Source organism: Microcaecilia unicolor, chromosome 14, assembly GCF_901765095.1.
Source record: "Microcaecilia unicolor chromosome 14, aMicUni1.1, whole genome shotgun sequence".
NCBI classification, from domain to species: Eukaryota; Metazoa; Chordata; class Amphibia; order Gymnophiona; family Siphonopidae; genus Microcaecilia; species Microcaecilia unicolor.
In genome coordinates, this window is record NC_044044.1 from 8645760 (window position 1) to 8658069 (window position 12310).

At 41.6% G+C, this 12310-nt stretch overlaps 1 protein-coding gene across 4 annotated transcripts in view; it reads left to right on the top strand.

Annotated features, from left to right (window-relative positions):
• Positions 1-12310, top strand: part of MINK1 (misshapen like kinase 1) — a 302641-nt gene that overhangs the window by 97296 nt on the left and 193035 nt on the right. For all 4 annotated transcript variants that reach the window (XM_030186952.1, XM_030186954.1, XM_030186955.1 and 1 more), the window contains exon 3: positions 9186-9242. In XM_030186952.1, the coding sequence (XP_030042812.1) occupies positions 9186-9242 (57 nt within the window). The remainder of the gene's footprint in view (positions 1-9185; positions 9243-12310) is intronic.

Below are 12310 nucleotides of genomic sequence, written 5' to 3' on the forward strand. Positions count from 1 at the left end.
GATAGAGCCTGTACTGGAATAACAGTAGGTGCTGTAGAGCAGGGCTGAGGTATGTTACCAGTATATTAAGGTATATTGTATGTGAGGATTGGATATTGTAGTACTAATTAGCAAGAGGATCTGCAATGCTGGCTAGAGATACGTTAGCAGAACCATATGTGTGTCTTCATTGGAAACATTGATTCAGAAGGCAAAATCTGCAGTTTGTCCTTCTTTTTAACCATACGAAGAAAAATCAGTCCGTGAACAATGAGTGCAAATGCCGTCATTTTGTCTCCTCAGAATGACTCAAGCTAGTCCTTGATTTCTGATAACCCCTTTCTGCATCCACAGTTCTGTGCTCCAGCAAAACGTATAAACTGTCATAAAAAACAGAACTTCCTTTTAGTTGAATGCAGTATTTAAAATAATTCTATAAAAAAAGGTGTATAATCTAAAAAAAAAAATCGGGCATGTTCCCATATTATGAAATAAAATACTGTTTAGAGTCATTGTTACAGATTTCAATTTATGCTAATACCACATAGTGGCTCATTGTTATCTCTCTGTTTTCCTACTCCCTGGTTGTTGTCATCTTTATGGGTGATGTAACTGATGAAGCCTGTGATGAAACAGTGGGTTTCTAAGCCTGTGAACTGTATTATTTCATGAAGTGTATTTCTCCTAATTGGCCAGCAGATGGCATCTGTTTTGTGTTTTTAAAGCTGTTGCAAAAAAGACTATTTTCTTTTCCAGTTTAAGCATGTGAAGAGGCATTTTGCAGTACTATTGACCAGATAATTTCCAAGTTAGTGTCCTGGGCTCTGTTTGGCCCTGGAGTTCAAACTAGCCAGGAGGTACTGGATTTTTCCCCAGTCTCAGAGGAGGAACATCTCTGTCCTGAGACCCTGGTCAAAACTTGTGAGCAGTTAATTTCCTTTAACTCCCCAGGTGCTAACCAGGTAGTAACAAGTGTTAGATAGTTTTAATATTGCTCTTTGTTCAGTTACCTGTTATTGCTTGCTGTACATTTTTTCACCTGTTTTTTTTCAAGTGTTCACTGTCCTACTGTGACAGTAAACCTGTTTATTGGCTCTGTTGTCCTGGACTGACTAAGAATCCTAGTGATATGTGTTGGGTCTTTCCAGGAACTGTGGGACCCCTGAGAGTGTGGCCCCAGTAACCTAGAAATCACTGGGAAATAACTTGAGAGTGGGAGACTCGCCCAGAGACAAGTGGGACCCAGTCGGTGGGAGGAGGGTGCTTGTAGAGCACGTATCCAGGTGCAGACGGGCCTGAGCAGTGCTGGGGACAGACCCTCCTGGAGACTGCAGGGTTAACCCCAGGTGGATGCTAGGCATTTGAAAGAACCCCTGTGTGGAGATTCTTCCCAACGCTTTATTTTCTAGAAACCATTTGAAGTGACTTGCTGCGCTTGCGTGCATCTGCAAGTTTCAAGTTTATTACAATTTACTAGGCTACTGGCCAAGAGTGCCATCTAGGTGGCTTACAATGTATGCAAATATATAAGAGAAAGAAATGGTGTGTGCATTCAAATAGACAGACAGGTAAGAGGGGAAGCAATCCATGTATTGAGTAAAGAGGGAAGGAATAAATATAAGGGATGCTCTTAGTCATTCGGACTCATAATCAGGAGGTCTGCAAAAAAAGAGAAGTTTAATGAAATGCATCTTGGAATAAGAATGTCTTGAGTTCAGATTTGAAAGCCGGTAATGAGGTTTGATGTCATAAGGTGGTTGGTAGAAGGTTCCAAAACTGGGGACATTGAACAGAGAAAATGAAGGCATGAGTATGCTCATGAATAATTTGTTCGTTTGTTTTTTTTAATTTAATGTTATTGAAATATAATAAAGCTCAGTAAATACAACATCAGAACCAACCACAGGTTAAGTTCCCAATAATGAACAGATATAGTACAGGCAGAAATCTAACATTCATTTTTTCCTAACAAACCCAACCTCCCCCATCCATTTCTCCCCCCACCCTACCAGCACCTGTGAATTAAGCAAAGAAGAGTCAGGATGAGTTAAGCAAGTAAGAGTCAGGATGAGAGGACCACAAAAAGTATGGATCCCAAATGCGATATGCATAGCTGTAAGCTTAGACATCAAATGGATATAGTCCAGCTTGCTTAGTATTACAGGAAGGCCAGGTAAAGTCTGCTGCTTCCATGCCGCCGCCATTACTAATTTACTTGCGTAACTAACTGATGAGTGTTCATGGTCCCTCCTTGCAGTTTGACATGCAAGAAATAGCATTCCATTTTCTTGGGATAGGTGGTCTTAGTCAAGCTAAACACAAGTTTCAAAACTTTAGTCCAGAATTCTTGATCATGAGGACGAGACCACCTCCATCCCGCACTGGCGCCAAAATAGGGCTGATCCCATTTTAAACATTTTAACTAGTCTCTGGGGAGTATAATTTGAGTTGGGAAACACCCAAGGGAACGGGAAGGGGTGAAGAATGTTTGAGCACAGGAGAGGGACGGGATGTAGGTGTGATCATATGTGATGATCTTAAGGTGGCCAAAAAGGTAGACAAGTTGACGGTGAAAATAGAAGGTGCTTGGCTGTATGGGAGAGGAATCTTCAGTAGGAAAAAGGAGGCGATGATGCCCTTCTATAAGACTCTGGTGAGACCTCATTTAGAATATTGCATACAGTTCTGGAGACTGCACCTTCAAAAAGATACAAACAGGGTGGAGCCTGTTCATAGGACAGCTACTAAAATGGTCGGTGTTCTTCACCATAAAGTATATGGGGACATACTTAAAAATCTCAATGTATGTACTTCAGGTTAGGGGAGATATGATGTGCCATTTAAATGTCTACAGAGGAGTGGCCTAGTGGTTGTTAGAGCACCGGTCTTGAAATCCAGAGGTGGCCAGTTCAAATCCCACTGCTGGCTCCTTGTGATCTTGGGGAAGTCACTTAACCCTCCGTTGCCTCAGGTACAAACTTAGATTGTGAGCCCTCCTGGGACAGAGAAATATCCAGTGTACCTGAATGTAACTCACCTTGAGCTACTACTGAAAAGGTGTGAGCAAAATCTAAATAAATAAGATTCTGGAATCTTAAAGAGTGACAAGATTCCATGTAGAACTCCAAAGAATAGCAAGATTCTGGAGTGGAGGAGTGGAGGAGTGGCCTAGTGGTTGTTAGAGCACCGGTCTTGAAATCCAGAGGTGGCCAGTTCAAATCCCACTGCTGGCTCCTTGTGATCTTGGGCAAGTCACTTAACCCTCCATTGCCTCAGGTACAAACTTAGATTGTGAGCCCTCCTGGGACACAGAAATATCCAGTGTACCTGAATGTAACTCACCTTGAGCTACTACTGAAAAAGGTGTGAGCCAAATCCAAATAAATAATACCAGCAATAGAGTATCTTATATCCATTCTCTACAAGGGCACTAGACACTGACATTTTAAGCAAAGATTTAAACACCCTTTCCCACTCTGAATATTCATAAGAAACACCTAATGGCCTTTCCCCACTTCTGTCGGTAGTAAATAATAGGTTTAGTCTGCTGGTGGAGTGCCTTGTAAATTCTAGATATCCCCTCTCTCTCCCCCCCCCCCCCCCACTAGCCATTGCCCGTGCGAAATTTGTTTCCACTAAGCTCAGCTCACCCTTTGCTCGCCTAAGGATAAAATCACGCAACTGATAATATTGAAATGTATTGGAAGAAGGGACCCCATTTTCCTCTTGCACTTCCCCAAAATCTAGGAGTTCCCCATCTTCCCACACCTGCCCAAGCTCACAAAGGCCTAGCTTGTCCCAGTTGCCATAACAGGGATCGGAGGTCCCAGGAGTAAAACTAGGTGCAAATTGGATAAACATGTGAAGGAAATGCGTGCGCCCAGAAAAGAAATGCCCTCTGTTTGCGCACCAGGTCATAAGAGGCCACTTAAGGAGTGGCGGAGCTATTTTGACCACCCCTTTCAGCAACCGATCCGGCAACCAAGGGATAGCTCTTGATAGATATGAGACAAACCAAGTTTGTTCCAAAGATTTCCAAATTTTCCTCTCCCCTTGAAGCCAATCAGCCAGAATTCGAAGATGGGCTGCCTGGTAATAGAGAAAAAAAGAAAACTCCCATTCCCCCATGAGCGCGCGACTGATACATTACCGCTCAACGTATCCATGGGGGCCTCCTTTTCCAAATGAAGGAAAACACTCTCTGTTGCAAATCTTGGAAGAACTTATCAAATAGAGATTGGGAGTGCCATAAACAAATACAGCAATTTAGGAAGCAGGATCATTTTAACCGTGTTAATACGTCTAAGCCAAGAAATTGTCAATCCCTCCCACCTATCCAATTCCAAGAATGCTCTCGTAATTTAGCAGGGAAATTTGCCTCATAGAGATCCTCCAGACACCTAGTCAAATTAACCCCCTAGTATCTAATAAATCGTGACGCCTAGTGAAAGGGAAAGTTGGATCGGAACAGTGATATTCAGAGCTTCTCACTTATCCATATTTATCTTAAAGCCTGACACCCAGCCGTATTCTTGCAAAACCGAGGACAAAATTGAAAAAGAAGTACTAGGGTCAGTTAAGGTAAGAAGTATATCATCAGCAAATAAAAGAATCCGTGATTTGATCGTCCCCTGCCACAGTCCCTTGATATCTGGATGTGTACGAATATAAACAGCCAAGGGCTCAATCACCAGTGCAAAAAGGAGATGAGATAGAGCACCACCCTGCCGCATTCCCCGAAACAAGGGAAACGGAGGAGTATGTCTACCATTAACCTGAACCGAAGCAGTGGGAGCCTTATATAAAAGATGAAGCTGATAGGGGTTGATTAAAGGGGCTTCTTTCCTGCTGCACACGCTGGATCCCAAAGAGGGGGGGGGGGAGGGGAGCCTTCTGTGGTGTTTTTTTTTTTTTTTTTTCTCTCTTCAGTTTTGTTTTGTGGGAATTAATAAATACATAATGGATGCAGGGGGAAGGGGGAGATGTAAAGTAGGTGGACAATTCTCCTTCATCGCTCTGGGGGGGTTATCAGAGCTCAGGCCTCCAGGGCTATTGATGAGGAGAGTTTGTGTACGAGGAAAGGGGAGGGAGTATGTGCATAATAGTGATTTATTGTTATGCAACTATAGGTAATCCTTTCTTGGGAGTATGAAATGTATTCCTATGGATAATACTGTTGCTATAAGGGTAGGTTGAGAGGGTTACTAGTGGAGTGTGGGGGAGGGGGGAAGGGGAGGGTGGGAACGGAGGGGGGAGTTAATTTTGTAAAACAGTGGATATTGACTAGTTGTGCACTGTTAATTTGCAAGGTGTTCTGTTAGTCACATATATATATATAAAGGACTGTGTTGCTATTGTATACTGTGTTAAAATGTAATAAAAACTGTTTAAATATAAAAGATGAAGCCAATGGATAAAACACCCGATATCCCCATTCTCTCCAAAACTGCAAACAGAAAGGTCCAATGTACCCAGTCAAACGCCTTCTCGGCGTCCAATGACCGCAGATAAAGAGGAATCTCTATGGTATGAGCGCAATGGATAAGGTGAAGCACCCGACGAATATTATCAAAAGTTTGATGCCCATGGACAAACCCAGCCTGGTCCTCGTGAACCAAAAGTGGAAGGCAATGTTGTAAATGAGATGCTAATATCTTAGTAAAAATTCTATAATCAACCCCTAGTAAAGAAATTGGCCTATAAGAGCTACACAATTGTGGGTCCTTACCAGGCTTAGGCAAAACTGTAATAAGTGCCAAATTCCAAGTCTCCGGAAGTGATTGTGCATTCCTTAGTGAGTGAAACATCCGCAAAAGAAGGGGGTGCCAAAAGCTTACCAAAAGTCTTGTGTAGAGAGGTCTTGTAAAATTTATTTGTTAAGCCATCAGAGCCAGGAGACTTACTAGGAGCCATAGCCTGAATTGCTTGTAAAATCTCATTCAATTCAATAGGTCTAGACAGTCTATGTTGGGCCCCCTCCGGTAACTTCGGTAAAATGACCTGATCCAGATAAGCAGAGATATCGTCCTCCGAAGGACAAATATCAGAGGTATAGTCTCTCATAAAAATGTTGAAACATTAATTGCAAATCCATTTGATCGGAAGTCACCTTACCGTTATCATCTCAAAGGTGTGAAATGTGCCTGGCTTGTTTGTTTTTTTTTTTTTTTAGTTTATGGGCCAGAAGTCTACTAGCCTTATTTCCAAACTCAAAATGGGCCTGCTGGGCCCTTTACAGCTGCTCTGAAATGTCAGCCAGCTGCAACCCATATATCTCCTGACGGAGTTTATGTGCTTGATCTAATAAAGATTGAGGGGGAGATTGAGAATCTTGTGTAACTATTAGCCTTTCCACCCCGGCCAAGTGTTTCTGCAAGGAATCTTCCGCCTGGTAGCGCTCTTTCCGCACATGAGCCTTTAAGGCAATGAAGTGCCCTCGCATAACAGCCTTAAACCCCTCCCATAATATCCCAGTGAAACCTCCCCATTATCATTTAATTGGATATATTCTTTAATCAGATGTTCAAGTTGAAATATATAGGTCACATCAGAGAGCAGGGTATCGTCGAAACGCCAATGTGGGGCAGCGTTTGGCAATACATGAAAATGAAGGTGTAAGACGACTGGATTATGATCTGACCATGTGCGAGGCACTATTTGTTGATCTTTAGCACACTGGAGAATCGAGGCGTCGCCTAACCAGAAATCAATACGGGAGAAGGATTTATGAGCTGAAGAAAAATGTGTATTCTTTTTATACAGGATTAGCATGCCGCCAGAGATCTACCAATTGCCACCTAGCTAAATACGCATGAAGCAATGAGCGGCTCTGCTGAGCATTCTGTACTGATAAAGTAGAATTATCTAACTGAGGATTGAAGGTGAGATTAAAATCCCCCCCCCCTCCCCATGTGTCAATAACAATTAATCTAATTGATGAAAGAATTCCCTGTGGTCTGCATTAAGCCCATATAAATTGGCTAAAGTATATTTCTGAATCCCCACAGAGAAAATTAATAAAAGAAAACGGCCCCCCTTATCTCAAATCATTGAATGCTATCATAACCCCTTTTGTCTTGGCACCCTCACAGTTGGAAGCAAAATACGTAAGAGGATAGTTACGATGTCTACACATACATTCATGTTGCGGTTTTAAGTGAATCTCCTGAACCAAGGCAATGACCACCTTTAAACGAACCAGCTCCCGAAATAAGAGCTGGCGCTTCATAGCCACATTCAATCCCCTGACGTTCAGGAGCGCTAATTTTATATCCGACATCCAAACAACATTAGAGACCCATACAAGCTATCAACATATCCCGCATTTATGCCTCTCCCTTTCCCCTCCCAACCATCATCCTTCTTCCAAACAATTCCCCCCAAATCCCACTCGGAACCCCTCCCTCCCTCCCCAACCCTACACAATTCTGAGATTCTCCTTCATTCAAGAAGAAGTATCTAATAGAGAAAAGCAACTCACCCTCCCACCCCCCCACAGATATGATCCCCCCCCCCCCACCATAACATACTTAGCGCGAGCTTAAAGATTATCTAGCATTCAAAATAAGCTGACCAGTGAAATATAAATGCTCACACTGGCTATTCCAAACTGTTGCCACATGTCTCATAGTCAATATCAATAGAGTGTTTTGAGCCACAACCTGATAAGTACATCTTCACAAATGACACAGTCATGAGAGTTGGCCTGCCGATTGTTGGCGCGGCAGGCACTTATGCCCCTTCGCCACTCACTGCCATTTGGGGTGTGCAGCCAAAGAAGTATTGGCTTTAGCTTTACCAGGGGTCCTCGACGCCACTGGCTTGCTCTCTGCAAGAAGGACCTCCCTGGCTTCAGATAGTGATCTGACCTGGTGCATGCGGTCATCTTTATAAAACACCAGAGCAAAAGGATGTTTCCAATGATCCCGGATTCCCAGCTCGCGAAGCCTCCCTGTAACCGGTTTTAGCTCCGCATGCCACTTCAGGGTAGCCGTAGCCAGATCTCCACATGATATGAGTCCCATTGAAAATCATTGAGTTGTCGAGCTGCATGTAACAGCCACGCCTTAAGTTTAAAATCTTGGAAGCAGGCGATAATGTCCTTAGACAAATTATCATGAGCGGGGCCCAGGGCCCTGTGAGACCACTCAATCAAAATCTCATTAGAATCCAAAGGGGTTCCAGCTTCCATCAAGATGGCGCTAACCGCACGCTTTACCACTGATTCACAGTCTATATACGCCGGGGTTTCTGGGAGACCCCTAAATCGTAGGAGTGTACTTGATTTGATTAAAAGACCAAATAAATTTAAATATGCAGAGTACTAAAAGAACAAATTCAATATGTGGAGTACTAGCAAGCAAATTCAAAAGTAAAACCATTAAGAGTGCATGGGAAACTTGTCTTGTTGATTCTGTGTTGCTCATCCTATCTGATGCCCAGAATCCAATTTAAAATGCACAAAGTTAGCTAAATGGAGGAAAGGAGCAAGGGAGAACTTTTAGGTTGTTAGATTTGCCTGGCTACATCCTGATTTTTAAGTTTTTGGAAAAACATCCCCTATATTGGTTACATTGTCCCACGGTCACTGTGAGCAAAGAGGTTATGTTACTGTTGAAAGTAGTACGCAGAGAATGATGAATGGAAGTAATGAAACTGGTATCTACAGGCTCCTGTTGCTGTATTTTGGCCACATGCATGTTCCGTTGGTTTTGTAAGTAACTTTAATCTGACGGGTTCAACCATTTATAGTGCCCCATGCAAATGATTCAATGTTGGAGCAGCCAAAATGAAGGACAAAGTGGAAAATGAAGCAACTGAGTCTGTTCAGCAGGCTGTGTAAGTACAGTAGTAAATGGAAGTCCTAATAAGTATGTAGGCACTCATGTAACTTAAGGTGGGCAGGCTGTACAAGACACCTAAGAAGACAAGTGTTTTGAACAGCCATGCTGATTTTAATTCTTCAGATTATTGCAGTGCTCTATGGTTAGACAAGAGAAGGAAGAGGCATTGGGTGGGAAATTTGTATGCTCATCTGAAAGAACAAATGAGGATGAGTAATTTTCAGGTGCATGTCATAATCTCTGCCCTCAGGAGATAAATATTGCCTTTTATTGTTCCTTGCTCTTCAATCTTTCTCGCCTGTGACATGTCCTCTCTCATAACTTTGGAATTAATGCAATATGTATTTTTTTTTTAATTTGCAGGGACGCCATGTCAAGACAGGGCAGCTGGCAGCCATTAAAGTCATGGATGTTACTGAGGTACAGTCACCAAAAACAATCAAAGGGGGTTTAAAATTGGCCTCCCTGTGATGTCACCATTTCAGTAACATTACATTGAATGTTGAATGATTTGCATCATATTCAGTGTTTGCATATCTGTGTGTCTGTAAATGCATCTTTCATTAATTTCTCTTTATATACCACCTATTTTAAAATACAGGATCTTAGCCAAGCAGCATTCCTCTGCAAGTAATAAACCATAATGAAGATAATAACATAACCATATTTATATTTGTGTGTGGTTTTCTCACTTTGTATGTATACACACATGCACATAGATATACACACATACACACAAATATAAATATGCATTTTACATCATAACACAAGTTACTTTGTACTTAAGTCAAATTTTCAGTAAATGTGCAGAAATGTATTGAAAACTTGGTTACCACACCCCGATGCTGATGTCACATGCCTTGTAAAATTCAAGGCTCAAAAATTGGAATGAAATATAACTGTTGTCAGCATACATTTACCAAAACTTTGTATGACCTTTTTTCAATTGTTGCAAATTAACGATAAGCTTAATTCTCCAAGGGCAAGTAGGGTAACATCTTTATACTGATGGGCGATTCCGTCCAACAGAACCTTGCGTGGCAAGCAGCTCACAATGTATGCAATTGTCTTCTCATTTGCTGTTGTCATGTGGGACCATCTCCATTCTGTTTTTTTCTGCGGAGCAATAAGGACCTGTTTTCTAGGTCTCTACCCTCAGCTTGCATCTCTGTTTGTTCTTTTGCTGCAGTTTACAGAGTACTTACATCTTGTTGCATGTGTCTCGTGTGGTGCCAGTCCTCACTTATCCTCCCTTTTATTTCTTTACTTAGGTTTTTGGTCACTTAAGTATTTTTCTTTTCTGCTGCTCAGGCACTCAGTCGGGGACTTTTTTAGACCATCAACCCCTTTGATTTCTCCTTGGCTATTTTTCCTGACATGTCCCAGAAAACATCTAGTGGTTTTAAGAAGAGTACTTGGTGCAGCAGGACCATGGGGCCTGGTTATAATTTATGTTCTTGTAAACACAGATGTCTAGAAGTAGTATTAGAGGTTGAGCGAAGCAGGGCAAATGGATTTTTGGTGCTGACAAAGCCAACATGGATTTAGTGAAGGGAAATCCTGCCTCACCAATCTATTACATTTCTTTGAAGGGGTGAACAAACGTGGATAAAGGTGAGCCAGTTGATATTGTGTATCTGGATTTTCAAAATACGTTTGACAAAGTACCTCATAAAGTACTCCAGGGGAAACTGGAGAGTCATGGGATAGGAGGTAGTGTCCTATTGTGGATTAAAAACTGGTTAAAAGGTAGAAAACAAAGGGTAGGGTTAAATGGTTGGTATTCTCAATGGAGAAGTGTAGATAGTGGGGTTCCCCAGGGGTCTGTGTTGGGACCGCTGTTTTTTAACAGATTTATGAAAGATCTAGAGATGGGAGTAACTAGTGAGGTAATTAAATTTGCTGACAACACAAAGTTATTCAAAGTTGTTAAATCGCAAGAGAATTGTGAAAAATTACAAGAAGACCTTACAAGACTGGGAAACTGGGCACCCAAATGGCAGATGACGTTTAATGTGAGCAAGTGCAAAGTGATGCATGTGGGAAAGAGGAACCCAAATTATAGATACGTAATGCAAGGTTCCACATTAGGAGTCACTGACCAGGAAAGGGATCTAGGCATCATCACTGATATGTTGAAACCCTCTGCTCTGTGTTGTCGGCTGCTAAGAAAGCAAATAGAATGTTAGGTAGTATTAGGAAAGGAATGGAAAAGAAAAACGAGGATGTTATAATACCTTTGTATCGCTCCATGGTGCGACCACACCTCAAATATTGTGTTCAGTTCTGGTCACCACATCTCAAAAAAGATATAGTGAAATTAGAAAGGGTGACAAAAATGGTAAAAGGGATGGGACAACTTTCCTATGAGGAAAGGCTAAAGCGACTAGGGCTTTTCAGCTTGGAGAAAAGATGGCTGAGGGCAGTTTTGATAAGAGGTCTATAAAATAATGAGTGGAGTGGAACAGGTAGACGTGAATCGCTTGTTTACTCTTTCCAAAAATACTAGGACTAGGGGGCACGCAATGAAGCTACAAAGTAGTAAATGTACAACAATTCAGAGAAAATATTTCTTCACTCAACGTGTAATTAAACTCTGGAATTCTTTGCCAGAGAATGTAGTAAAAGTAGTTAGCAAAAGGTTTGGATGGTTTCCTAAAGCAAATATCCATAGACCGTTATTAAAATGGACTTGGGGAAAATCCACTGCTTATTTCTAGGATAAGCAGCATAAAATGTACTGTTTTGGGATCTTGCCAGGTACTTGTAACCTGGATTGGCCACTGTTGGAAATAGGATGCTGGGCTTGATGAACCTTTGAAATATTTAGCTAGTTTGTTCACAGAAGGTGGTGATTCAGTTGATGCCAGTATGTCCTGTGGTTTCATTAGCTTGTTAATGAATGTGAATATATATATATATATTTCTTTTGCATTAATCTGTTCTGGGTTTGTGTAGGTGTTGTAATGTTTGTATGTTCTAATAGCTTTCCTCCATATGTCTTTATTTGTTTCTAGCCCATGTTCTTTTTAGTCTCCTACATAGTTTTTTCATTTGAATTAGTTCATCATTGAACCAGGGTCTTGGTTGTTTCTTGTTTTTGTTTTTAATGGTGCTATTTTGTCCAGTGTGTTTGTTCATGTTTCATCCCAATTACTCATGAAATGGTTGTTATTTGGTTCTAGGTTTTTATGATGGTTTTCCACTGTTGCCCAAAAGGTGTGGTTGTCTGCCTTTCCTCCGGTCACGATTATGTGTGTTGATCTCGGTTTTCTCTTCTCATTTGCTTTCCATTTCAAGTGTGAAAGTTAACTTGCTGTGGTCTGACCATGGTACCGCTTCCCATTTGTGGTTTTCTATGTTGTGATAGTTGTTAGTCGGTAACCTGTGGGCTAGTATGTCCAGTTGGTGGCGTTTTGTGTGAGATGAAGTTCCTTTTTCTATAGTAAAGTTCCATTGATTTAGGAAGTTTATTAGGGGTTTGGTGG